The following is a 24,966-nucleotide window of genomic DNA, read 5'->3' as shown; positions in this document are numbered from 1 at the left end:
GGAGGAGGCCAAGAAATAGTTTATTCTCTTCTTGTACACCTCAGCAGAGCTGGTCTAAGCTGTGATTTGTGCATGCATATATATGCCTGTGCGTGAATGTGTACGTAGGTGTTCTCCGCGCCGCCTGAGGTGAGATTCATACCTGCATGCAGATATTTCATTACTTCAGAAATTCCAGTTTTTACTTGTGCTTATTGACCATGATGCAGAAAGGACTGGCTTCAGGCTGCTGTACCTTCACAGGTTTCCTCATGGAGATAGTAGCCAGGTGGGCAGATGCACCTATAAGAGCCGTCCAGATTCAGACATGTTCCTGCTCCACATGTGCCTGGACTGACGGCGCATTCATTAATGTCTGAGAAAAAAAGGAATACACAAGGGACATACTGTGAAACACATGTATTACATTCAGGTAATCATAAAAAATGAAAAATGGCAGTTCCTTACCTGCACACAGTCTGCCGTCTAAAGTGAGCTCATAGCCGTCGTGGCACACACAGAGGAAGGTGCCCACGGTGTTCACACACTGCCCGTTTCGACACAAGCCCCTCTGCGTCGAACACTCGTCGATATCTGATCAATGCACAAACAGCACAGTCTATCACATAAACGCTATAGCTCTGTTGCTTTTTCTCTCGCACTGACTCACATCCACAGACGTACACACCTATGCAGTCGCTGTTGTGCGAGTTCTGAAAGCCGGGGTAGCACAGACAGTTGTAGGAGCCCACAGTGTTCTTACAGGTCCCGTTGCCACAGGGTTGTCTCTCACACTCGTCCACGTCTGAAACCAGAGAGGATCATCAGAGTTTTACCTCAGACAGTACGGAGTTACACTGCTGAGGCCACACGTCAAAAACAAGTGAGAACTGACACCAGCGCAGCTTACCAACACACATTGTCTGATCCCGCGTCGGTTTGAAGCCATTGGGGCAGATGCAGCGGTAGCTCCCCACCATGTCAATGCACTGACCAGGACTGCATACACCAGGGCTCTCAATGCATTCATTACGGTCTAAAAAAGGCAAGAAAACAGAGTCAAGTCAGGCAAAGCTCTGAAATATACAGTCCCACTGATTCAGCAGCAGTTCAGTCAAATGACTTCCTGACTAAATTACAGTTGTAACCAAACAAAACAGCACTTTTACGTGATGTGGTAATTAGAGGGTCTGAGGTGTTCTGTGATGGCTTAATTTGGCACATTTTTTTATTTCTTCTGGTATACATAGATACATACAGTGGACATAAGACATGAAGAATATACCAGTATATATTCAGTATATATATACCTACAAGTATATGACATATCAAATATATCATTCAAGAATCAATGAAAAATATTTTACAATTTTGCCAAACTTTCTACAGTAAATTTCTAAATCTATCTGTTAACATTAATTAGTCAAACAGGTAGCTCGTCAAGTTGTTGTGCACCATACGATCTGACTATGCGAGATTAAGCTGTGGGCTAAACAACACCTCACATCACACTGCGCAAAATCTGACAGTCAGATTTAGAATCCAATGGTAACTGACGTTATTATCCACAATAAATAACTCACATAATCAAAACATTTTAATTTCATTGAGTTTATTATGACTTTAATGACTATTAGGATATTTGTCGCTCGCCATAAACAATCGCTGACATGAGCGTGTATTTATTGCTTCATAGCATAGGACACTGCCCATTAACTCTGCCGGATGATGACACAATAACATTATTATTGTTTAAATAGGTCATAACATTTTTTAATTCTGCATTGCACATTCTGCCTTGCACCAATGTTTATTTTTTTCCAATTACTGTAAACCACCGTATTATTGTTATAATGCATTATTAAACAGTGCTTAACTCTAACATGTAAAGTCATCATTGTCTCCAGCCAGTTTCAGTTTTCTCTCACTGCCGTCTGTTGTTTTGTTGTTCAGAGTCACATGAAAAGCTGGAAGCAAAGGCTCTTCCTTAATAACAAGCAACCTCTTTGTATCTGGCATATAACTGTGTGGTTTGATACAACAGCTTGAAGAGGCAAAACAGCATCAGGTCACAAGAGAAGTGAGCCTCATCCTCAAGAAAGACAGCAGTTTTTTGGCTGCTTCCTCTAATCATTTCTCTCATCCTGCTTCAACCCCTGTTAGTTAAGTGAACAGTGACACTTGTGCCATTTATAATGTCATGTATAATCTGACTCTGTAAAGGCCGATTACCACCACAGCCTTACCTAGACACTGTCCAGTGGGGGTGAAACGATATCCGGGTTTACACTCGCAGCGGTAGCTTCCGGGCATGTTCAGACAGGCTGCGTTCTGCTGGCACACCGGTCCATTCTGACACTCGTCAATATCTAACAAGAGGAAAGGAAGCATTCAAAGACAGTCAGAATAAATAAAAGTGACCTGATCAATCCTCAGAGCTCACAGCAGCTTTAACTTTCAGTGGCACTTCAATGGACTGTGGGCCTTACCTTCGCAAATCAACAGCTTGTCGTTGTAGATGAAGCCGATGGGGCACTCGCACCTGAAGCTGCCAATCATGTTGATGCACACTCCGTTCTCACACACTCCTGGGATTTCCCTGCACTCATCAATATCTAACAGATGAGGAAGAGACAAGGGGACAAGATAAGAGCAAAATAAACTTTGCCTTTCATCACATAAGCCTTTGAATGGGAAAATCCTACCGATGACCCGTCCAGTGGTGATGTCGATGTAGTATCCTGGTCTCTCGCTGCCACACAAGACCGCAAACTCATCTGAGTGGATGCAAAACATGAGTTTATAAAAGCTCATTTCAACTCCTTATTCCCTCTACACATATGCGTGTGGCGAGACCTCACCGGTGCTGGGCACAGGACACTGTTCACAGGGCTTATTCCATGCACGGCCGATGTTGTAGGAGCAGCAGCACATCTTCTTGGTCATGTTGAAGGTCAGCTCTCCATCGCACGTCCCGTTGTCTGAGTAAAAGTTCCTGTAGCAGTAGCTCTTCCTCATGTCTGTGTGCGTTTACAAGAAAAAGACAAAAATGTCACTGCATGACAGTTACTGGCATTTCGCTGACTGGTACAGGCGTAAGAGTGCAGCATGCACACCTACCCATGCAGTTGTTCCCTCCATTGACCTGCATGTAGTCCACAGGGCAGATGCAGGTGTAGTTCCCAATGGTGTTGTAGCACTGGCCTGGGCCACAGATGCCTGGTCGTTCACACTCGTTGATATCTGCAGGACAGACAGAAATGAGTCCATTGTTTTGATGAATACAGTGTCTGATTTACATCCTTTTATTATTTAAAATATACATCTTAAAATATTACCAGTGATCTAAATGAAAGCAGAATTAGTGCAGTAGGAATATATTATGACGCAGATTTCCTATCTGAAAGAAAAACCTCTTTAGCCCTTCACTTCACCAATAGAAACATGCATTCTTCTTCCTCTGGGCATATTTCCACACACCGTGTCTCTGGCTAAGTGTACAATAACCCACAGTGTCCTCTTATGTGAACATACTGTTCATCCCAGGATCAAAAATCACTGCCACAACAAAAGAAGGACTTGGGGCGGATTTGCTTTCAATACCTTTTATATTAATTGTTCTTCTTATTTCTATACTTTCTATAGTAGAACTCTTTCTCTCCTGTACCAACATCAGTGCCAAATACAGTGCTTGTTCCTTCCGGTCCAGCTAACAGCTGAACTGCTGATTAACTAGAGACACAGTGAATGTGCAGTCCTGGACTTCATAGAACAGACACCCGCTTTTGTTCTCCTCGCCAACAAACACACGCTAATTAAAATGCCGCCAGCCACATGTCATTGTCTAACCCTGAGCTCTCTCCTCTCCTCTCCTCTCCTCTCCTCTCCTCTCCTCTCCTCTCCTCTCCTCTCCTCTCCACTCTGTTCCCGTTTCTCTTTTCTAAACACCCTTCTCATGTATCTCCTTTTTTCCCCCTATCTTTCATTCCTGTGTCTCTCCCTCCCTCCGTCATCTCTGGCCTGTCTACAGGGGACTCGGTGTACTTCCCCGAGGAGAGGGCTGACCACATCAGAGCCTCGCTCCTCTGGACACAGTTAGGCGCTCAGCTGTCTCATCATCCTGACTGAGCTTTGCTGGGTTAGCAACAGACGGGAACTAGAGCAAAGACATATTGAGCTACAATGAGCTGCAGTGTTGTCTACGGGACAAAAAGGTCCAATAATCTTTGTCTTTTTGCACTCAGTGCTTTTTCCGCTCTTCCTCCATGTGTCCCCGCTGAACGAAGGCCTCGACGGCTGGACTCAATTTCCTTCCCACTGAAACGTCCCAGGGCAAGAGCTACAGTAGAGAGGAAAGGGTCACCTGTGTGTTCACGTGTCTGTGTGTGTCTAATACCTTCACAGACTCTGGTTTCTGTGTTGAGGGCGAAGCCTCTTGGACATTCACACTGGAAGCTGCCGAAGGTGTTGATGCACTGTCCTCCCTGGCACAAGCCTGGCAGCTCCTGGCACTCGTTGATGTCTGCCAGAGAGAGACAGGAAACACTCAGTGACACTGTTGGGTGGGTGCGTGCTAGCTGTGCGCATGACTGACAGCATGTTGCTGTGTCTGACCTTCCAAGATGACGGTGATGGGGTTTGGTCTGAAGCCCTCTCCTCCAGGGCACAGCGTCTTGTACTCAGCTGTAACGCAGAACACAGCACCAAATCACATAAACCAGCGCCAATAACACAACACATAAACCACAATCAAGGTTGTTTTATTGCAGGATTTGACAGTAATGGTTGGCTGATGGTGAGACGCTGAGTTAAGTCACATGCTCAGCTGGTCAAGTGCCTGAAAAATATGTTTCCTTTCACTCTCTTTGTTGTGCTTTTTTTGATCAGCCATCTCAGATCTCAGAGTTATCCACAGAGCCCAGTGGACCGGACATGACTGCAGCTCCTCGGAATTACAAAGCGAAAAGAAAAAGGTTTTGTTCTTGTCATAGGAGCAAGCATTTCCTTGAGCTGAAAAGGGTGAGTCATTCCCTGTAATGTTTTGAACCATCTGTTGGCAATTTCAAGCAAGTTGCACAAAGCTGTCTCATCTTTACCAGCAACAACAATTACAGCAAACACACACTCATTGCATGACAAGAGCAGGCAGCATGTAGCCTGAATGTTTGCAGAGAAGCAAGCTAACACACACCTTATCTGACCTGAATTTCATGGTGCAGAAAACCTTAAACAACTTCAAGGGACATGAGGGCAGCAGGTGCCAAATGGCTAATCAACTGATCTATTCTGCACCATGGTACAAAACAACCAACAGAAGGACTTGACAGGGTTGCTGATCAAAGCCAGCGTCCCTTCTATTACTTTCCCAGATAGTGACACTCAAAGCTTCCTTTTCAGCCACTTTTCGAACAGAAGTTCCCCGTACACTCAACTTTTAAGACAGTCAAAAGTGTTTAACTCTACTGCTCACATCTTTACTTATTCAGTGACAGTGTTGGAGTAAGAGACTGAAACTTTAAAACAACTCAGCTGCATAAACCAAAAAACTTTGGACTCAAGGCAAGAAAATAAATGACAAGGTAGCAGCAATTTCATTAAGTATGAATCATAAGATATTGGTTCTTTTGGTTGCATTATCGTTTAGCAACTTTCAGTTAAAGGCTCACGTATCAGGAGTTGTGCGGGTGAGTTGGATTGGCTGGAGTGATTTCATAAATGTTGCTGCATCTCTCGTCATGTCGCAGATGACAACTGAAAGGCTTGAAAATGGCGGCTTGCTTCTAAATAAAGGTGACGAACAAACTCTACATATATTATGACATTCGGTGTAATGATGAAAGGTATTGACGGGATAAACAAATCTAAGGTGTGTGTTTCTTGCATTTAATTCATGATGGCTGATGATGTTGTTGTGGAGCACTTTGTTGTTCAATGTCTGTTTTAAATTGTAGTGTCTTTTTGTTGCGGTTGTATTTGTCTGTCAGTTGCCACAGGCACAAAGGGAATTTCCAAAAGGATAATAAACAAAACTAACTAAAATAGCAATACCCAGTAAACAAGCACTAAATTTACTGTGTGTTGACTTAGATGGGCCGTACATTTAGAACAGGCGTGTCAAACTCATTCCACAAAGGGCCGTGTGGCTGCAGGTTTTTCCTCCAACCAATCAAGAGGATGCAATCTGACCAATCAGCTGTCTGAAGAGTGAGATCAGCTAATGAAATGAGTCAAGTCTGGTGTGCTGCTGCTTGCTTGGAAAGAAAACCTTCAGCCACTCGGCCCTTTGTGGAATGAGTTTGACACAGTCATAGATCTTCATTGAGGCTGTGAGGAGGTGTGTCATATCAGCTCAAGCCCTCTATCTGGCTGTGCATCTCTGGCTAGAGGTCATAAACCAAGCTAATGACCTGAAACATAAAAATAAACATGCATAATGACACAGACTGTCCATAGCAATGGGTTGACTCACTTGAGTTGACAGATGGGCATGCTTCACATGGATTTCCCCAGCCCTGGCCCAGGGAGCAGCAGCAGGATGCCTTTGAAACACCAACTCCGATCTCATTGGAGCAGTCCAAGCTCTCTGATGCATCTCCTCGGGAACGAACGTCCAGGTAGCAGCTTCCAGAGCGAGTGTCTGTACACACACAGATGCACGCAGGTGTTCAGGCGGACAGATGTGTCTTGCTTTTGCTTCAAATTAGTTCTATGATAAGCTAAGATCAAGCACCAACACTGTGTATGAGAACCTGTCGAGTCTCACCTACGCAGCCCACCCGAGTGGGGTTGAGTTCAAAGTCTGCTGGGCAGTTACAGTGGTAGCTTCCAGGGATGTTGACACACATCCCATTAATGCAGATGGTTGGGTCTGCACATTCATTGACATCTGAGAAACAAAGTCAAAGCAACAGTTTACAAAAATCTCTTCATCTCCACAAATATATATATATATTTAGCCAATAAATCACTATTTTCCACAACAGCTAGGAGACGAACGGTGACTTTTCGTCTGTATCTCAGAGGAGATGAGAGCTGTTCATCTCCTCACTGCTGCTGCCCCATTCTTTTTACACCCTTTCACATTTCCTTAGCTCACTGGGGCATAAACAGAGCATCACTGAGCCAGGCAGCTGGACTGCTGTGTTGACTAGTATTACCTGTGCAGTTGCCTCCACTCCTGTCCAGTTCATAACCAATGTTACATTCACATCTAAAGAGTCCTGGAATATTCTGGCAGCGTCCATTGACACAGATGTCTGCAAAGGTACACTCATCGATGTCTGTAGGAGAGAGAGAGAGAGAGACAGAGAGAAAGAGAGAGAGAGAGAGAGAGAGAGAGAGAGAGAGACAGAGAGAGAGAGGCCCAGCTGTGAGGGATTAGTGGATCATGGGATCATGGTGGAAAATTGGCAGCCAGCAATAGGAAGTGAAGGCCGCTCACCTCTGCTAAAGAATGACAGTTCTGGGGCAAAAAAATGCCCAGACATCTCCAGACAGACACACACATACACTATGAGAGCAGCAGCCAAGGTTATGAAATTGTGCTCTTCCACATCATTAGACTCTGCGCAAGTCATTACTGTCCAGTCCTGCCTGAGTTGAGACAAGGAGGACTGGACAGGTTATTTCAGGATGTTTGACACATCAGCAAAATGAGGTCAGTTTGTTCATTCAGTTGAATCCAGCAATGCCTTATCACTGGAAGCATGAGTCACACCACTACCACGTCAAAATGTGTTCAAATGTCGACTCTACAGTAGCTCAGCGCAGGATTTCACACAAGATCCCTCCTCAGTTACAAGTCTACATGCAGTCTTACATCACCTCAATATTTCAATCTACTGGTGGAAAATCTACATCCCTTTTAAAATAACTGTAAAAAGAATTTACTGTCTACAAGATACCTCGATAAGTTTTGTAAGCTTTTGTTTTATTGACAATAAATGTTTATGCAATGACTATTTGTACTTTCAGCAAGCAATAATATTTGGGTGTGGATTTCTGTGGCGCAAAACAAAGAGTTCCATCCACCCAGTCCATTGTTTTTCTGCATCAGGAAAGGTCAAAGACTTTTATCACTCTGACACTGACCAAGAATGTTATGTTTAATCAACTCAAGACAACATTTACAGGGCGGTTAAGTTATTTGGCTAACGTGCAAGTTAACGTTAACTAAATTGTTATCTAACGTTAGTGCTTCTCCCACCTGAGGTCTGCTATTTATTCATGTAACTTTCTCAGTTATACACTGTGTGACATGAGTGAAAATAGGTTTAAAAACAGGAAAAACAGCTGATCGACTCAAGACCTGGACTTCATGGAGCAGACACCTGTTTTTGTTTTCCTGGCCAACAAACACACGCTAAAATGAAAAAGCTAAGTCAAAGCTAAATAAAAATATTTACACACAGTCTATGGTTGAAACAGAAGTGGAAATCAATTTAACACACTAGCTAACATAATGTTAGCTAACTGGCAAATGTTAAGATAGGAAGGTTGTTATCTGCCTTTGCCTGTTAAGTTAATGTTCTCACAAAAATAAAAGCAAAACATGTTTGACTGACCAACTGATAGCTACATCACCACAAAATGTGATGTTTTGAAACGCAAAAAAACACCAAATCATCAACCAAATTTGAAGGAGGAACAAGACCCATTGTTGCTGTGAGTCCCTTAGCAATGATCTCACAACTGAAACCACTTAGATGCTAAGCATATTACGTTTTTCCCATTTCTAAAATACTATCTCACGAGTTCCATGTGAATCTGTTTGGATTGGTTGTTTCTCCAAACAGGAAAACAAAAACCAATTCACCAGAGTAACATCAGACCTTTTTGAATCACTCAGCATAATTTAGGACGTGGGCACCTATTCAGAGGTCTGGAACCAGGACAGTCAGTAGTAGCAGTGTTGTACTGCCTTACCCTCGCAGGCCTTGCCGTCAGGAGTGGGGATGAAGCCCATGTCACATTCACAGCGAAAGCCTCCCGGCAGGTTCAGACAGTGGCCGCTCTCACACAGGTTGCCATTCTCTGCACACTCATCGCTGTCTGTAGTGGTGACCACACACACACAGTCCGTAAACACACAATGCATTCAAGTATCTTTTAAAAAGCAAAGATGTGGTAAAGGATAAGACCTGAGCAGTAGAACCCATCTCCAGAGAATCCATCCTTGCACGTGCAGCGGTATGAGCCCATGGTGTTGTGACAGTCGGCGTTGTTGCTGCACATGTGTGTCCCATTTGAGCACTCGTCCAGGTCTGAAACACAAAAAGTCCAAAAGCAATTACAGGTATGCAGGTGGAACCTCCTTTTATCGAAATGTTGAAAAAAGGACAAGCCTGGTGATTTTACATGTTTTTCTCACAACGCATTAGTGCAGCTCTCTCTTTGTGACCTCTCTACCATGTCTGTGGCACTCAACCACAAGCTCACTCACTGCAAATTACACAAATGTTAAAAAAATAAACTTTTTCACATATGTGACTCAGAAAGGGGTGAACAGTGCATCCGTTGGGGGATATTTTCAGCACCAGGATACTGGATGTTAGACTCCAGTGACTGCATACATTGTAATGTAGGAACAAGTGCAACAGCATGCATCATTTCAGTGTTTTATCACTTGCAGCTTGTGGACAAAAATGAAGGTCTATGGCACAAAGGAATACTGCAAACTGCTGTATAAGAGACTATGGCTATGGTTCATAGGATCACCTCATTGTTAGTTTTGGTATTTTTAGACCAGCCCAAACAAAAGTTAGTTTTTTGCTATGCTATATATATGCTATAGATTCATATATACTATTTCAATGGTCATATTAACATTAACATCACACTTACCTGTGCATTTGAGGCCATTGCCAACCCACCCTGGAGCACAGTTGCATTTGAAGCTGCCAGCTGTGTTGGTGCAGGTAGCATGTCTGTCACAGTTATGTGCTCCAATCTCACACTCATTGATATCTGAAAAAAGCGGGGAAACAAATGAGAAGCCATGTAAAGAATAGACACTGCTCTGATGGTCTAATGATTTGGGTCTGCATTCTCATTCCAGTGGGGTTCTTGGCATTGTGGAGTGAGTTGATGCTTGGTTTGAATTGTATAAAGACAGCAGGAGACAACAGAATTAAGTCTTTCTGGGTCACTGTCTTCATCCATGGAGAGCTGTATTTCAGAGCAGAAGGCACAGAGACATTCTCATGATCTCTGATACTAATAGCCTTCCTGCAGAGGTTTAATGAGCAGACCCAGTCTCTGGATTTTCATTGTGCTAGTCTGCCCAGAGAGCTACAAAAGAGACTAAGAGGGAGAACGATATCCTAAAGCTAAGGCCTTGTTCTGTCTGCTCTGTCTATACTAGTATTTCTGAGGTTATTCTAGGCAAAGATTTCCCTCTTCACCCACAGACCCACAGACGCTGCACCTCTCACATGAGGCTTTTGTAACAGCTCTCTTTTAAGGCTCATGTTTGGTCTTCTCGCCACCCCAGATGTCAGGTTTGGAAATTTAATCTTTCCCAAATATAATTTCTATCAAAATGTGATGTGGTAATGTGCCAACTCTACAAATAAACATTCCTTCACGGCAAAACCATTATAATTATATTTGAACTCTGCCAGTGGATGAAATATTGAAGTACTTAGAAGATACAGTAATGTGGTTATGAAAATACCTCTCTATATTTGCTAACCTATTGTATGTGGCCCTAGATTCTAATAAACAAAGAACAACAATTAATGGGAACAATTAAATTGGCTATTATTAAAATCTACCCGGCCCATAAAGCTGTTTACATGCTGTAGGGTGTAACCAATGAGGATCTCCATGAAGCAGCTGGTGGTGATAAGATACTTTGAATGTGGCTGTGGCTCTGCAGCTCTTGTTCCTCCAGCAGTTCTGACATGATCAACTACATGGTACAATGGAAAAAGCCTTTAAGGGGCTACAACAATGATGATTGTTAACTTGAGTCAAGGCAACCCCGTGATACACCAACCGACACGACAGCTCGCCTCGAGTCTGAGAACTGAGTGTTTCAGCTTTGATAGATGGACTGCACAAGTGTGTGCGCATGTGTGTCCCTATACATCAAGGGAAGCCATGCTATGAACTCAATCAAGATGTTAGGACTTATCAGCCAATGAGACACACTCCTCTTTGTGTGTCTGTTTGTGAGGGTAGTAATTCAAAACAACGTCAATTAGAGATTAGTGCTGCTGGTTTACAGTCTTCCTGAGGAGAGGGTATGGTATATTTATGCTACATTTGATGACGGGGTTAATATGAGGGCTGCGAGCAAACGAATCTCCTGGGATTACAGACAAAATTAGAGATCATTTCCCCCAAGCCTTTGATGACAGAGTGAGCACAACAAACACACACACGCAGACACACTCATCAACACACCCGTGTGGAAATGTAAAATGCAAACAGGGGGTGTTGCATGCGAGAAGCGTGTCAGCGGTCACAGCTGGTGTCAAAGAGGAGGCTTGATTTAACTATAGCTAATGTTTGACAGATGAAGGGCAAAAAAAGGATAAAAAGGGATAACAGAGGATTACACATCTGCCTACCTGGCAGTGTAGCTGTCTCCCAGTTTGAGTGCCTGCCTGATTGCCTGTCTGCTTATGTCTGCCTGCCTGTCTCACTATATCTCTAAATGTCTGCCAGCGTGGCTTCCCTCCTAACAACCTGATCCAAGACATAATGAGCATATTTAATATTCTCAATTCTCTGCATTTGAAGTAAGTGACTCAGTAATGTCAGTTACGCAACAATATCTATCTAAAGTTCGCCAACATTAACTAATATTAGCCACCATTAGCTACTGGTTTACCAGACCCAGTAGAATGGGTTTAAGTGGGATTTTGTGGCCACGTGTCATTGATAGTAGTCTAGATATTCAAATGTAGTATATAGTAGCACAAGTACAGTGAGTCATGTATCTACCAAGGTGCTGAGTAATGCTAAATTTGCTAACATTAGCTGACCGTATCTTTAGCCACCATAGCAACATTTCATACTAGACCAAGCTAAATCTGTTAAACTGAGACTATGTGGACACAGGTGTCAATAAGATAATGGTAAACATTAAAATGTAGTGTAACAATGCCACAAGAAGAGAGTCGTAAACTGACTCAGGAATGTCAGTTACAGAACAATGTCAATCTGAAGTTTGCTAACATTCGCTAACATTAGCTGACATAAGATAACATTACAGGTCATGCCAGACCAAGCAGAACCAGTGAAACTGAGACTTTGTGGCCATAGACTTCGTGTCAATAACGTAAGATATTAATTTTAGAATGTAGTGTAACAGTAGCAGTAGCAAAATGACTCAGCAACGTCAGTTGCACAATATCTACTTTGCTAACATTAGCTAACATTAGCCACCATAGCTACTAATGATAGCATAACCAGTTCATCCAGGATAAAGGTGAATATTAAAATGTAGTGTAACAGTAACACAAGTAGATAAGAGTCATTACAGTAGCAAACTATCTATATTTGAATCTATCTAAAGTTTATTAGCATTACCTAACATTAGCCAAGATAAGCTACTGGTCATACTACACCAAGTGAGACTGTCTAAGCAAAACTCCTGAGTTTATTGAATTGACCAAGGGTGTGTTTTATTGCGTCTAAGTTTAACTTTTCATTTTAAAGAGGAAGACTGTGTTATGTCTTGTTTTTAGAGTTACATAGTCTATAAATGAAATTACTATTTTGCAGGGGCGGCTGGCCCATAGTGGGCGATAGTGCACCGCCCTCCTTAAGCCACACGAGCAAAAGAGAGAGAAAAGAGTTTATTTTGCCGGTCTAAGTCTTAATATCATTGTCCAATCAGCAGCCTGAATATTACTTTCCAACCAGAAGCCCCGCCCCCTCGGGGTGACTTCAGTCAGATTGAAAATCACCCCAGGCGCTCTCATAGACTTACATGTTGAGATTTTTTTTTTTTAAATTTTTTGACCCTACAATTCATTTCTATGGGCTCCGGGAGGGCTTGCCCCAACGTGATTTCGTCATACGCACTGATGCGTGCTCGGACGATACGCACAGCACGCGCACGTGTCGGGACTCAGGAGACTGCAAGATCAACATGGCTAGCAACTGTAACATTGGCCATGCTTTCCATGGAGAGAAAACTTGTCAGGAACATGCCTGATTTCAATGAGAGGGTAACTGATCACTGCCCTGCAATCGGCTGGCAACCGGTTCAGGATGTACCCCGCCTCTCGCCCGTTGACAGCTGGGTTAGGCTCCAGCTCCCCGCAACCCCAAAAAGGGATAGTCGGGTATAGACAATGGATGGAGGGTAATTGATCACTTTGCCTGCTTGAAAGAGAGGCGAAATTTCAGTACAAGTGATAAGTGAGTGTGTTATTAAATGGTGAGTTGTGTTATGTTGTACTCTCCAAATGCTGCATTGCATATTGCCAGCCAAATACTGTATTGAATATGTTCTGGAAAGATTTGATTAATTACAGTTTTGATGATAGTATAATTTGATTTGATTTGATTTGATTTGATTTGATTATTGCTATGGCATCTATGGTGCCTATAAATTGTATGGATGCATGGGCAAACTAGTAGATGACAGTGTATCTGTTGACAGCCAAGGTGGAAGTGTTTTATTGTGAAACCTAATTTGAGACATTTAACTATAGCTACACAAAAATACTGTACAGTATGTACAATTCATGTCTGGTGTTGTAATGTAACACCATAAAGTTAGCTATCTGACTTTTATTTAATATTATTTTACTTATTGAACGGGTCATCTTAGCCATCATCGCAACAGTTGCCCCCCCCCCCCCGAAATTTGTCAGGACCTACCACTGCTATTTTGTCATTTAGCTAAAAGATGATAAAGTCTGCACACTTAACCCATCGCCCCGATCCTCTCTTTAAAGCGGATAGTCCCAGCCTCGTAAAGTCCACCCGTGCCTCTCCACCCAGTCCTAACTTTCCAATACACATGCAAAGACACAAAAATGCTAAAGTGGACAAATACTCACACCCTGCCCCTAAGTTCTCAGTGTTGTGGAACAAAAAGGGAAATTATTCTTGTGGGAGCTTCATCAACAGCTGGATTGAATCTGGGTTTAAGAACACCACTTATTAACACTGACACACGCGAGACCATTTTGTCCACCCATACCAATGTGGTCACATAAGGCATTTCGACAACAAATTTCTCACGTATTTTTCATCTGAATGTATTGGAAAGGGATCAGTTCCAAAAAGAGTAGCAGGTTTTGTTCACTTGTCTATAACAAGACATCCTGCCTGCCTGAGAGGAATTAGTGTCTTGATTCTTTGGTATTCTGGGGCTGAAATTCCAAACCTGTGAATCAGAACCGGCTGCTTTACTGCAACTCCAGCTTTCTCAAAACAAGGAAAATACTGTATGGACGTTTTAATGGGATTAGAATGAGCAACAGTTTGTGTGAGTTAGTGAGATTGACTCATACTTCAGACAGACCTGCGTCTGAAAGAAGACGTGCTGCTGCTGACTGTGTGTCTGACTCATTTTGATCATCAATACAAGTCAAGATAAGATCATGGGCCAAACTCTCAATCCCAAACTTTTAAGTGGCTATATAAATCAGACTTAACTCTGGCTAGACGAGAAGTGAGTCCAAACCTAGCAAAAGACTCTACCGGCCGGATGGACTTTGTATTTATGTGTTCTGGAGCCGTTACAGGTGATTACGTGCGGCAGAACTATTCCAACCATCACGTAATGTTTAACTGGCCTTAATGAAAGAGCAACAAAGGAATAAACAAAGGTGCAGTGTGATGCATATATCTGACAGAAAATAGTGATCTCACTGCTCCTGCTGCTGTTGCTTGCTGGTGCATGTGAGTGTGTGTGTTGTGTGTATGTTTGTAAGCGTGTTTCTCATCAAGTCAGACAGGAGCTCTTGAATGAGGGTGAGTAATGTTAGAGCTGCTTCTGGTTAGCCAGACATTCTCCTTGCATCCTCTCATTTCTCACCTCTCTGAGACTTGCTTTCACTCCTTTCGCTCAACAAAAACACTCACTCTCTCTCTCACTCACTCACACACACACACACACACACACACACACACACACACACACACACACACACACACACACACACACACACACACACACACCTCTACCACTTAATCAGTAGCAGCCTCTACTGACTCACCATCCTTTCACTCCCATCCACGTTCTTCCACTGACAGGACGTTTTGTTGTGGGTCCAAAATGCTCATGTGTGCGTTTGTTTCGCTCACCTGTGCAGCCTGTGGTTCCCTTGCGTACAGAGTATCCCAGTTCACAGTGACAGATGAAAGATCCCTTTGTGTTCTCGCAGTTCCCACTCAGACAGATGTTTGGGTTCAGCTCACACTCATCCACATCTAGACAGGGTGGGGGGAAAAAACAGTGAAACAGTGAAAGAGCAAGAATGTTTATTTGCTAAACACAACTACCATAAAGGAAAAGTTTATGACAATGAATAAAACTGGATTAGCTGCTGTTGATTCGGACTGCCAAACAGGTTTTGATAAGCTGTGATATATGCAAGTGAGTCACAGAGGAATTACATCATGAACTATATTAAGACTTTAAAATGTGTTCACTTTTAATAAACAGAGCAATAATGGAGTATGTGTTTGTGCAGACCCATTTAGAAGTCCTTACATCACCGATGTCAGGTTTTTGTTTTCTCACTCAGTGGAACCAGACGTCTAAATGTCACGCATTCCTCCTCGCTCAACCCAACTAACACAATATTCACTGTCTTTTATATGAACAACAACAACATTGCTCTCTGTTCCCTCTCACACAGAATCATAGATCTGAGTCATTAAGTCTTATTCTCATGACTCATATCTTGGATAACCTTTATGGTGATCATTACCCTGTTTCAGTAAATCTCTGAGAACTGGATCTAATAAGCACCGAGCTGCAGAGGGTGTAGCAGCAGTGTTTTGGGCATATATAATGTGCATCCATTACCGAGGCAGGTCTTCATATCTTCAGATGACATGAAACCGTCAAAGCAGAGACACTGGTATGTCCCTGGGGTGTTGGTGCATTGGCCACCATCACAGATGTCTGGGCTCTCCTCACACTCATCAATGTCTGGGGATTGAAGGCAGAAAAGGCAGATTTAACAATTGAGACACATCAAGATTACATTATGGAATGCTTTCGGGGACATATTTCTTTTTCCGATACACAACAAACACAAGATAATACAAAAAAATCTGGTGTTACATTTACTTCTTCGCTCATAAATCACAAAGGTCAACTCAGGGCAGAGATGATGAGCACTGGTGAGGTAATTTCAGCTCTACTTGGGCACAAAGGACACTGAAATTATGCCTGTGCCACTTTGATCTCTGCCTGTATATCTGTTTCTGGCAATTAAGCGAATATCACCCACATGAAGCCAACTCTCATGCTAAAAAAAATACTCTCTAAGGAGGAAATGCCAGTAAACTTTGCCAGATAATCATCCATCCCACACTTTTCTCGACAGATAAATGCTTTCTTTGAACAGTCAAATCACAGCAGTGAGTCTCCACAGACCAGGTTTGTTGATTTTCCACTGCCCTTAAATGAGGTCTCTCTAAACGCAACCTTTGAACTGCTTCAGTGGTACCATTTCTACAATCTATACAACCTGTTCTCATCGTTAAATCATTGAAAGGTGCAGCAAAGGTACATTTAAGGATTATAATTTTTCTTTTACTTAATTATTAAGATGAAGTGTCTAGATTAATTAGGACAGAATGAGAGACAGATAGTCAAGATGCAAAGCTGCTTACCAGTGCAGCTTCTCAGATCAGGCATCAGGGCGTACCCACTGTGGCAGCTGCACTCATAGCTGCCCTCCGAGTTGGTGCAGAAAGTCTCACAGCCCCCATTCTCAATGGTGCACTCGTCGATGTCTGACAGGCAGAAAAACACACTATCACCTACTGCTGGCGTTCAACCTTCAGATCTTTGAAAGGAAATGGTAATATGTTCAATACGCACCGACACAGTCCAGTCTGTTCTCAGTGGATTTGTACCCCGTGTCACAGGAACACTGGTAGCGGCCGATCATGTTGACACACTGGCCGTTCCTGCACAGCCTGTCACTCAGTTCACATTCATTGATATCTGGGAAAGAACAGAGCAGTCGTCAATTTCTTACACAAAAACAATAACCCAGATGTTTGAAGCTGGAGGCACCGGCAGCATGTTTGCATGACGGTTGGAAGTTTAAATCCTGGGACATGAAATCAAGTCAGGATGGAGTAAAGACGCGTTCTTCTAAAGGTCAATCACTTGCCCTTCAAAGTGCCATTGAGCTGATACTTACAGTTATTTTCATTATCGATTAATCTGTTCGTTATTTTCTTGATGAAGTGATTAATTGTTTGGTCCACAATGTCACAAAGCGGCATGTTCGAATTCCTTCTTTTTTCTGACCAGCAGTCAAACCCAATGATATAGAGTTTAATACTGTGGAAGAGTACTTTTGGCAATTGTGTCTTAAAATTAGCTAAAAAAATGACATAATTAATGCACCCTCAGAGCTCTCAAGTGTACATGTGTGCATAAACTATTTAACAGAGCAACTGCCTTAATCCACTGGATTACAGTAGAGACCACTAATCAGCGTTGAATTAAGAACTGAGAAGCATCATGATGGATTCAGGGCCTCAGGATGATAAATAGGACATTTCAAACAAGGAATCTGAAATCACTAAACACACTGTATTACACCCATCTGTGTGAAATCAGCTATATAAATAAAGTTTATTATCATTTTCGCACTTCAGTGCGTTGCTTCACCCAAGATAATTGAGACCATTGTCTCAGAAGGGACGAGGTGGGCAGTTTTAATTGTTTTTATAACTTTGGGTGGTAAAAAAGAAAACAAATGAGCTTTAAGGGCAGTGATTGAGCATTAGATCATGGACTGAAACCTTCACAGGCTGCATTAGGTCATCAGAATGACACCCAGTGAATAATGCATGGTCAGCTCAATGCTATAAACTAAACATGAGAGTTGTGAAACTATGGAAAGCACAGGGAAAGTTACTACTCTGCCACTTCTCCAGTCAACTACGTGCTCAAGTAACCAAAATGTGAAAAAATGATTACACACAGCTCTAACTGACTTTCTGGAAGAGCCTGACAGTTATTCGGCCAATGTGTTTCACGCCAGAGCCTGCAGGAGGGCCTTTTACAGGAAGGGTACAAAAACAAGATGGCTGATTCTTTGTCACTTATTAATGAGAAATAAACACATGAAAGGGCAGCCCCTAAAGAACGCTACATATCCTGCACATACTGCACACAGACTTGACTCAAACACTCCCACGGAGCCCCAGTGAGCCCACACACAGAGGCAGAAACAGAGGCAGATGCAGGCGGATGATCCAAATCTCCCTTGTCCTTCAAACTGCTCTGTGACAGCATCTCCGCTCACTTATCTTCTTTCCTACTGGAAACTGCATTCTGCCACACAGATTTCTCAAAGATTGGAGAAAAGCAGGAAGGAGGAGAAAGTTCGGGGACTCTGCCCGACTCATCACTCACCGAGACAGGCCGACCCATCCTGTGCGATCTCGTGTCCTTCGGGGCAAACGCACTGGAAGCTGCCCTCCGTGTTCACGCATTCACCTCCGCGGCACAGCAGAGGGTTCCTCTCACACTCATCGATGTCTGACAGCGGAAGAAAAACACACATGTGCAGCACACACACGGACACAAGTAGTGATATTTAATATTAGGGTTCAGTAAAAAAGTCAGACTCCAATTAAAGAGAGACCGACATTCAGGAAGCGCTTGTTGCATATGTCTTCATAATATATAGCTGCGTGGAGAAATAGCTCCATAGTGATGTTCAAAACCAAGACTGACGATGAAAAACTTTTTGAAAAAGTGTTTTTACTTGTTATTTGTTTTCGTTCGCCTGCTAGCCCAGCCAGTGCCATCAGCTTATGATTGCAACTCTGCCCACATTACTTCCAGCCCAAGCTGAATTTTTTTGCCACAGCGTGCAAGTAAATTTTGTCTTGCCAATTTTGGTCTAATGGCGGCTGGCTATCGGCCAACAAAAGTATTGAGACTCTCCATTTTGTGAGTACGATTTCTTCCAAGAATTTAATCAAACGGCGTCAAAGGCAGACCAGAACAGAAATAGAGCATTAAGTATTTTCACAGATGGCAGAACATTGGGACTTGTAGCTGCATATAAAAATCATTTTGCTGGGCAGCTGATTGGGTGTCCCTCACATGCAGGTCAAGTGTGTAATAAAGAACAATTATCTTTAAGACCTTACGGAGCAGTTTTGCAAAGCGACTGTGACGACACTTGGGCTGCACAGACTAGAGCTTTTCAACACCCCACGGGGGTTTAAATAAAGTCGGTTTAATTCTCTTCCTCTCTCTCACACGCACATACACACATATATGGAAATGCACACAGCCTGGAAATTTCAGATTACATCAGCCGTCTAAACAGTGAGCTCCAGGTCTGGCATGTTAGGCGAAGCACCTCATCCAGAGCTTACGGCCCAAGAGGGAGCCTGGAGGAGATGCCTGGGTTGTGATTGGGACTGGGGTTGTGTGGCAGGCCTGCCTTTCACTTGGAGGCCGTTACAGGTTGGCAAAGCTCTCCGCTCTCTGTGCGCGAGTTGTGAAGGAGATCAACTTTCTCATGTCCTCAGAGACTGAATGATTTCATATGAAAGACTGCTGTCTCTGCATGTGACTGTGCCAAATCATCTCAAGCTGGAGAGGCCATTGCTTCGTATTCGCAAGTGCTGGTGTGCGAGGGTTCTTCACTCACCCATGCAGTTTTTCATCATCATGAAGCCGCTCTCGTAACCTTCGAAGCACTCGCATTCAAAATCTCCTGCTGTGTTGATACACCTGCCCTGTCCACACAGGTCGGGAGAGATGCGGCACTCATCGATGTCTGCAGGAGAGGAATGCAACAAAACTCAGCGAGGCAGAACCTCCATTTAAAACTGCACTAACATTCACGCAAGCAGAGGAAAGCATTTACAGAGCTCTCTGTGTTTATTATAAACATAGAGAGATATCATTTTAAAGAACGCGATAAAAACATTTGTTTTTGCAGAGACTTTCAATTCAGTAACAAAGTGATTTAACACAGACATTAAAAATGGAAAAGATCAGTAGCAAAAGCAATGAAGCTCAGGTATGCACTATAGATGTACGGCAAACAGAGCATAAAAGCACAAAATGCCCGAGAAAAGGTTACTACATGAAAGAAAACTATAAAACAAGATTAAGAGGTGAATTCAGAGATAATTTAGGCAGCCTGAGCTCCTCAAGTAGATTCTTCCAAAGTCTAAAGCTAAAGGCCTGATCCCTTTTGAATTTAATCCCCATTTTGGAACACTTCACGCTAAGACTCTGGGCTGGGATCTCACTCATATGGGGTTACAAGGTCCCAGATATCATTTACTAACTAAGAGCCTATAAATTATTTTAGAATAACGCTATTGCACTGGCATTTGAACTTAAAATGATGTGTGCACATTTCAGCGGAGCAGTAATGTAGCTAACCAGACTACAGGGACCAGTTCCAACAAGTCCAAAGCAGCCAGGCTCCCATTAGACTGAATGAGCTGAATGTCGGCAGTGGCTTTACACCACTTTACTGTAATTAGTGTTGGCAGAGGGGTTCAGAGAGGGGGACTGATGAAGAATGGTGAGACTTGTAAAAATAAAATGGAGATACTGTCATAGCTGATGTTGAGCAAACATTCCAGTCAGTAATAGCAGATACATACATGTCAGCTCTCACAGTACTGCAAATATGTGACCAGCTGATTCAAGAAGAGCACCGATTCAACATCAGTCTTAGGCAACCATTGTACAGTTAATGAATTGTTGTGTGCAGTACTCACCACTAAGGTTAAATCTAATGTTTATTTTCAATGTTATTACAGATTATGCAGTTAATTTTTCAGTTGTTTTTCAGTAAATCAACTATCTAATGCCCAGAAAGAAACTACCCCAAAACCCAAAGATATGAAATTCATAATGATATAAACCAGCGAAAAGCACATTTGAGAAGATGGAACCAGCAGATGCTTCACATTTTTGCTTGATAAATGACTTAAAGATTAAGTAATTATCAAATTGCTGCTGCTTAATTTAGTATATAGTATAGTAGTATTCAACACTACTCACCAGTGCAATTCCTCTCATCAGAGTCCAGAGCGTAGCCGTTATCACAGCGACAACGGAAGCTGCCGATGGTGTTTCGGCACCTTCCATTGGAGCACAGTGAGTTTATCATCCTGCATTCATTTATATCTACAGTGCAGAGCAGAGGGATAAAGACAGGTGAGAGTCCATTGATGCAACAACCCGGGCAGTGCATGCAGCTTGTGGACGGTACAGTACCTTTGAGGAAGGGTCTGCCGTTGATGAAGTCACCCCTATGCGAGAAGCCTGGGCCACGAGGACAGAGCTGGGCATACTCCGGAGTGCCCTTCTCCGGACATTCGTCACATTCAGGTCCCCAGGCAACACCCACTGAGCAGCAGCAGGCATCCACACGGTGCTTCCCTGAGATAGGAGCCCCACAGCGCTCGTCCTCATGGGTGAGGTAACACTGCTCTGTGCGCAGGTCTGGAAGTCACAAAGTTTCCATACAAAAGTTTGAGACATGAATATGAAGTGGTGTAAGAAGAGAAAAACACCTGCACACATGACATTAAGATGACATCAATACCACTACACATGCACGGGACCCACCAATGCACGTCCTGCCACTGACATCAACAGTCATTCCTGGAGGGCACTGGCAGAAAAAGGAGCCCGGGGTGTTGATGCACTTGCCATTGATACACACTCCGGGAAACACTTGACACTCATCCACATCTGACAGTCGGCAGAGAAAACAACATCAACAACAGGTTCACATTAATCAAGTTAGATGCCGGTCTGAATGTCTGGGCATGACCTTACCTTCACAGACATTTCCTCTGACTCTCGCAAAGCCTTTACCGCAGATTGGATCTGGAAAAGGAGGACACACAAGGCGATGTCAGTCAATGCAGTTACATGGTCAAATTAGAATTCAGTAAAATGTGCAAAATGGAGCATATTGACCATTTCACCTTTTTCACATTTGGCACAAGGACTGTTCCAGGCTTCTCCCAGTGTGGCGCAGCAGTGGGACTTCAGTGTAGCCCCATTGATGTTGACTTCACAGCGATTATTGACTATCTTCAGCCAGCAGGTGCTCTTAGTAGTCTCTGTTTTACGAACCTTATAGTTACTAGATATTCAGTTACATGTAATCAAATAACTTGCAGGTAAACAGGAGCTGGTAAGTGTCACTTGATGTGAGAATTCTGCATTTAATTAGAGAATCTTACATCAAATCTCCATAAAAGAAAAAAGATTTTGATCGGCTTTCTAGCAGTCAACTTGCACGAGACAGGAAAACATCATTCTTCATCGCAAAGCAAGCGTTCATTTCATTTAAGTGGTCCAATTTTTGATGCAGTGCTGGTGCAGCGCTTGACCCAATTCTTCTCACATTGTTTGATGCAGCTGATCACCGAGCTGCCGCAATGTTAAACCTGAGGCCAGACAGCTTTTTTGTGTTAATAAAAAGTGGAGCAAAGATGCTTCTAATTTTTAAACCTTATTACCTACTTTTAATACTTGATACTATTAAATACGGATAGTTTTGAAGAGGTCGAGGTTGATATCTTTTTATCGATTTATTAACATTTTGCCAGTTAAAGTACTGTTTTGGTAACCATATCACGCTATGCTCACTTACCGATGCACTCCAGCCCGGTGCCGTCAAGCGAACTGCCCACTGAACACAAACACACAAAGGACCCTTGGCTGTTCCTACATTCTCCATTAACACAAGGGCTTGACTTACACTCATCCACATCTGTGGGAGAGAAAAACAACATCTCTTATCAATCTGATCTAGCAGACATGGTACACATGGTGCAGCGATGACGTGGCATTGTACTGTACAGCAGAATGAATGAGACTCTGACCCTCGCAGATGTCTGTCTCAGGATTAAAGAGGTATCCTTTGGGGCACTGACAGGTGAAACTGCCTGGTGTGTTCCTGCACAGACCGTTTTCACACAGCTGCCGGTTTAGCAGACACTCATCAATATCTGCAGAAGGACACAGACAGAGAGACACGACAGCTTTCCTCACACTGGCGTCTGATATGAGGGCTGCACACTTTCAGTTTCTAAGAGGACGTTACAGAGCCGTTAACCTACCAACACAGTTTTGGCCCGTCAGGTCGACCTCAAAGCCTTCATTGCAGGTGCATTTGTACGTCCTCAACATATTCTCACACACCCCATTCTGGCAGATGTCAGGGTCGAGGGCACACTCGTTAATATCTGAGAAGGCAAAGAACAACCTGTTTAACATCACAGCAGGAACAAAACGCTAAGTAATAACCAAAATTAATTACGTGGCTGTGACTGGTTTTAATTTCAACGAAACACACGACCAGCTCGCATTCATTACCTCTTCCATCGCCGGTTATGCCAACGCCATTGGGGCACAGAGCCAGGAACTCAGCTGCAGGAAAACACACAAACAACGACGTTTGGTTGACAAAAAAGAAGAAATAACAGTGTTTGGGAAAATATCACATTTGCCAAAATCCAAGATATCTCAAAGGAAAACATTTAATACCATGTCATTATCCACTTCCCAGCTTTGTCATTTAGCCCTGATGTATATAAAACTGTGTCCTTAATGTGGTGCAGCTCTGGCATCTTTTGATATAGAAACTTTAATTGGCAGGACTAATGAGAAGTGACTTTAGGGCGTGTGTGTGTGTGCACGTGTGTGTGTGCGTGGAGGCTGTCAGTGTCGAACTGTTGGCATCTCTGTCAAACAACTTAGCCATGACTTATTCACTGTTATTCTGCCATGAAATCCAAGCTGTTATGTCAGAGAGGAGGCAGCATTTGATCTGGTCATCCTCACTTTAACAGGTGTGTTTTGAAGTAAACACAAGCTCTGTGTGTGTGTGTGTGTGTGTGTGTGTGTGTGTGTGTGTGTGTGTGTGTGTGTGTGTGTGTGTGTGTGTGTGTGTGTGTGTGTGTGTCAGGCAGCAGAAGGTTGCTCCATATGTGTAAAGGGTGGAGTGATTTGAATATCCGTACCAGAGCTTTGTGGTGGGCAGGGTTGGCAGGGCTCTCCATAGGCGTACTCTGTGCTGGCACAGCAGCACTCCGACTTGGTCACAGCTCCAAATAAAGGCCTAACACATTGCCCTCGCTTGTAGCCACCATAACACGAACTGCGCATGTGCGTGTCTGTCTCAGACAAAACAAGGCAGACAGAGTGTGTGAGAAACAGAGATGAGAGACCTGCAAACAGGCTGAGCGAAAGAGAGAGAGAGGCAGGCGAGAGTCCGCAGCTCCAATAAACAACAACACCAGCAAAACAAATGGTCGTTCTCTCTCCATAATATCCAGGGATTTGCGGCAGTCTGCTGCGCTGATATCATCCTGACAAAAACTCACCCAGAATGAACAACAGCCTTGCGACACTTCCCACACAATACACAAAGAAATGTTATTTGGGGGAATGCAGGAATGGAGAAAATAAAAGCACAAACAGATCCGCTCTCCAAGTGTCAGCCCAGGGGGACGGAGGCAGAACATTTATCAGCACTGATCAATGCGTGCTCACTAATAGTACTGAACATGTGGTTGCAACAGGTTAACAGGATAAGCCGGTGGTGAAGTTTATTACGATGTGATTATTCCCCGCTTCGTCAAATTCAGTTTTGCTTATTCTATCACTGAACTGGAAAATATTTGTGTTGTGGTTATTCTGCTTAAACTGTGTAGACAGTTGTGAGATTAATCCTTAAAAGTATGCTCACTCTGAGCTTTCAGTTGCTTGGAAAAGTGGGACTAACATTTCCACAAAAGCTTTGTACAGTCACC

General features: G+C 43.2%; 1 protein-coding gene across 1 annotated transcript in view; it reads right to left on the bottom strand.

The window, feature by feature from the left end:
- The window catches only part of fbn1 (fibrillin 1), a 59,994-nt gene that overhangs the window by 14,592 nt on the left and 20,436 nt on the right, over window positions 1–24,966 (bottom strand). Inside the window, exons 17-49 of the mRNA XM_070958583.1 lie at window positions 24,175–24,327; window positions 23,528–23,581; window positions 23,272–23,397; window positions 23,035–23,160; window positions 22,803–22,922; window positions 22,129–22,266; window positions 21,977–22,027; window positions 21,764–21,889; window positions 21,410–21,637; window positions 21,194–21,319; window positions 19,818–19,946; window positions 18,563–18,688; window positions 17,009–17,134; window positions 16,798–16,920; window positions 15,983–16,108; window positions 15,256–15,381; window positions 9,823–9,945; window positions 9,120–9,242; window positions 8,905–9,030; window positions 7,137–7,259; window positions 6,743–6,865; window positions 6,449–6,616; window positions 4,594–4,662; window positions 4,376–4,501; window positions 3,100–3,222; window positions 2,841–2,999; window positions 2,685–2,756; window positions 2,469–2,594; window positions 2,226–2,348; window positions 890–1,015; window positions 668–784; window positions 448–573; window positions 236–355 (exon numbers count right to left, since the gene is read on the bottom strand). Coding sequence (XP_070814684.1) covers window positions 236–355; window positions 448–573; window positions 668–784; window positions 890–1,015; window positions 2,226–2,348; window positions 2,469–2,594; window positions 2,685–2,756; window positions 2,841–2,999; window positions 3,100–3,222; window positions 4,376–4,501; window positions 4,594–4,662; window positions 6,449–6,616; window positions 6,743–6,865; window positions 7,137–7,259; window positions 8,905–9,030; window positions 9,120–9,242; window positions 9,823–9,945; window positions 15,256–15,381; window positions 15,983–16,108; window positions 16,798–16,920; window positions 17,009–17,134; window positions 18,563–18,688; window positions 19,818–19,946; window positions 21,194–21,319; window positions 21,410–21,637; window positions 21,764–21,889; window positions 21,977–22,027; window positions 22,129–22,266; window positions 22,803–22,922; window positions 23,035–23,160; window positions 23,272–23,397; window positions 23,528–23,581; window positions 24,175–24,327 — 4,077 coding nt within the window. The remainder of the gene's footprint in view (window positions 1–235; window positions 356–447; window positions 574–667; window positions 785–889; window positions 1,016–2,225; window positions 2,349–2,468; window positions 2,595–2,684; window positions 2,757–2,840; window positions 3,000–3,099; window positions 3,223–4,375; window positions 4,502–4,593; window positions 4,663–6,448; window positions 6,617–6,742; window positions 6,866–7,136; window positions 7,260–8,904; window positions 9,031–9,119; window positions 9,243–9,822; window positions 9,946–15,255; window positions 15,382–15,982; window positions 16,109–16,797; window positions 16,921–17,008; window positions 17,135–18,562; window positions 18,689–19,817; window positions 19,947–21,193; window positions 21,320–21,409; window positions 21,638–21,763; window positions 21,890–21,976; window positions 22,028–22,128; window positions 22,267–22,802; window positions 22,923–23,034; window positions 23,161–23,271; window positions 23,398–23,527; window positions 23,582–24,174; window positions 24,328–24,966) is intronic.

This window comes from Chaetodon trifascialis, chromosome 1 (genome assembly GCF_039877785.1).
Source record: "Chaetodon trifascialis isolate fChaTrf1 chromosome 1, fChaTrf1.hap1, whole genome shotgun sequence".
NCBI classification, from domain to species: domain Eukaryota; kingdom Metazoa; phylum Chordata; class Actinopteri; order Chaetodontiformes; family Chaetodontidae; genus Chaetodon; species Chaetodon trifascialis.
This window is presented reverse-complemented; position numbering and strand designations above follow the sequence as displayed.